Source organism: Taudactylus pleione, unplaced genomic scaffold (genome assembly GCF_031769625.1).
Source record: "Taudactylus pleione unplaced genomic scaffold, aTauple2 ptg001200l, whole genome shotgun sequence".
Lineage (NCBI taxonomy): Eukaryota > Metazoa > Chordata > Amphibia > Anura > Myobatrachidae > Taudactylus > Taudactylus pleione.
The window spans coordinates 70,001-71,842 of record NW_028285601.1 but is presented as its reverse complement, the minus strand read 5'-3'; the positions used below and the strand labels follow the sequence as shown (position 1 = coordinate 71,842).

The 1,842-nt window shown below is 41.3% G+C and overlaps 1 protein-coding gene across 1 annotated transcript in view; it reads right to left on the bottom strand.

The window, feature by feature from the left end:
* Positions 1–1,178: 1,178 nt before the first annotated feature.
* The window catches only part of VAX1 (ventral anterior homeobox 1), a 29,906-nt gene continuing 29,242 nt past the window's right edge, over positions 1,179–1,842 (bottom strand). Inside the window, exon 3 of the mRNA XM_088462351.1 lies at positions 1,179–1,842. This exon is cut by the window's right edge and continues 166 nt beyond it. Coding sequence (XP_088318477.1) covers positions 1,541–1,842 — 302 coding nt within the window. The 3' untranslated portion in view covers positions 1,179–1,540.

Below are 1,842 nucleotides of genomic sequence, written 5' to 3'. Positions count from 1 at the left end.
CTACTGTGCTTTAACATATGGGTGTAGGGTAATGTGCTTTAACATATGTGTTTTTAGGGTAATGTGCTTTAACATATGTGTGTTGGGGATTGTGCTTTAACATATGTGTGTTGGGGAAAGTGATTTAACATATGTGTGTAGGGGATTGTGCTTTAACATATGTGTGTAGGGGAATGTGCTTTAACATATGTGTGTAGGGGAATGTGCTTTAACATATGTGTGTAGGGGAAAGTGATTTAACATATGTGTGTAGGGGAATGTGCTTTAACATATGTGTGTAGGGGAAAGTGATTTAAAAATATGTGTGTAGGGGAATGTGCTTTAACATATGTGTGTAGGGGAATGTGCTTTAACACATGTCTGTAGGGTACTGTGCTTTAACATATGTGTGTAGGGTACTGTGCTTTAACATATGTGTGTAGGGTACTGTGCTTTAACATATGTGTGTAGGGGAATGTGCTTTAACATATGTGTGTAGGGTTCTGTGCTTTAACATATGTGTGTAAGGTACTGTGCTTTAACATATGTGTGTAAGGTACTGTGCTTTAACATATGTGTGTACGGTACTGTGCTTTAACATATGTGTGTACGGTACTGTGCTTTAACATATGTGTGTAAGGGAACTTGCTTTAACATATGTGTGTAGGGGAATGTGCTTAACATATGTGTGTAGGGGATTGTGCTTTAACATATGTGTCTAGGGGAATGTGCTTTAACATATGTGTGTAGGGTAATGTGCTTTAACATATGTGTGTAGGGTAATGTGCTTTAACATATGTGTGTAGGGTAATGTGCTTCAACATATGTGTGTAGGGTACTGTGCTTCAACATATGTGTGTAGGGTACTGTGCTTCAACATATGTGTGTAGGGTAATGTGCTTTAACATGTGTGTAGGGTAATGTGCTTTAACATATGTGTGTAGGGTAATGTGCTTTAACATGTGTGTAGGGTACTGTGCTTTAACATGTGTGTAGGGTAATGTGCTTTAACATATGTGTGTAGGCTACTGTGCTTTAACATATGTGTTTTTAGGGTAATGTGCTTTAACATATGTGTGTTGGGGATTGTGCTTTAACATATGTGTGTTGGGGAATGTGCTTTAACATATGTGTGTAAGGGAATGTGCTTTAACATAAGTGTGTAGGGTAATGTGCTTTAACATATGTGTGTAGGGTACTGTGCTTTAACATATGTGTGTAGGGTACTGTGCTTTAACATATGTGTGTTGGGTAATGTGCTCTTACATTTGTGTGTAGGGTACAGTGATTTTTTTCCAAGACCTGCTAAAATCGAGGTGGTGGTTGATTTTAGGAGGTCTAGGAAAAATGTTCCCCGTCCTTTAATTTTGAATGGCGTTGAAGTAGAGAGGGTGGGTGATCTTACATTTGTGTGTAGGGGACAGTGCTATTACATTAGTGTGTAGGGTGCGGTGCTATTACATTTGTGTGTAGGGTGTGGTGTTCTTACATTTGTGTATAGGGTACATTGATGATTGTCTGTTACACTTACTCTGCACACATTAGAATGATAAACACACTGTCAGTCCAGAGATTTTTTGTCTAGCGCCTCCTTGCAGATATTTCTAGAATAGGGCTCGAAGGCAGAGGAGCTGAGGTACCTGGCAGACAGTTCTTGGAGGTTCCCTGCCATTGTCAGTGGGTTAGCTGAGAGCCTATTGGCAACTGTGCCCAAGAGAGATGGCACAGGCATGGTGAAGATACTGTGTCCAGTGGGGGACGTGTGCAGTCCAGGTTGGAGAGGGGAAGCACTGGTGATGTCAGGATGGGATGTAGCACCAGGGCCAGAGCTGCTTGGGGCCCGTAATGCACCTGGGGCACAAG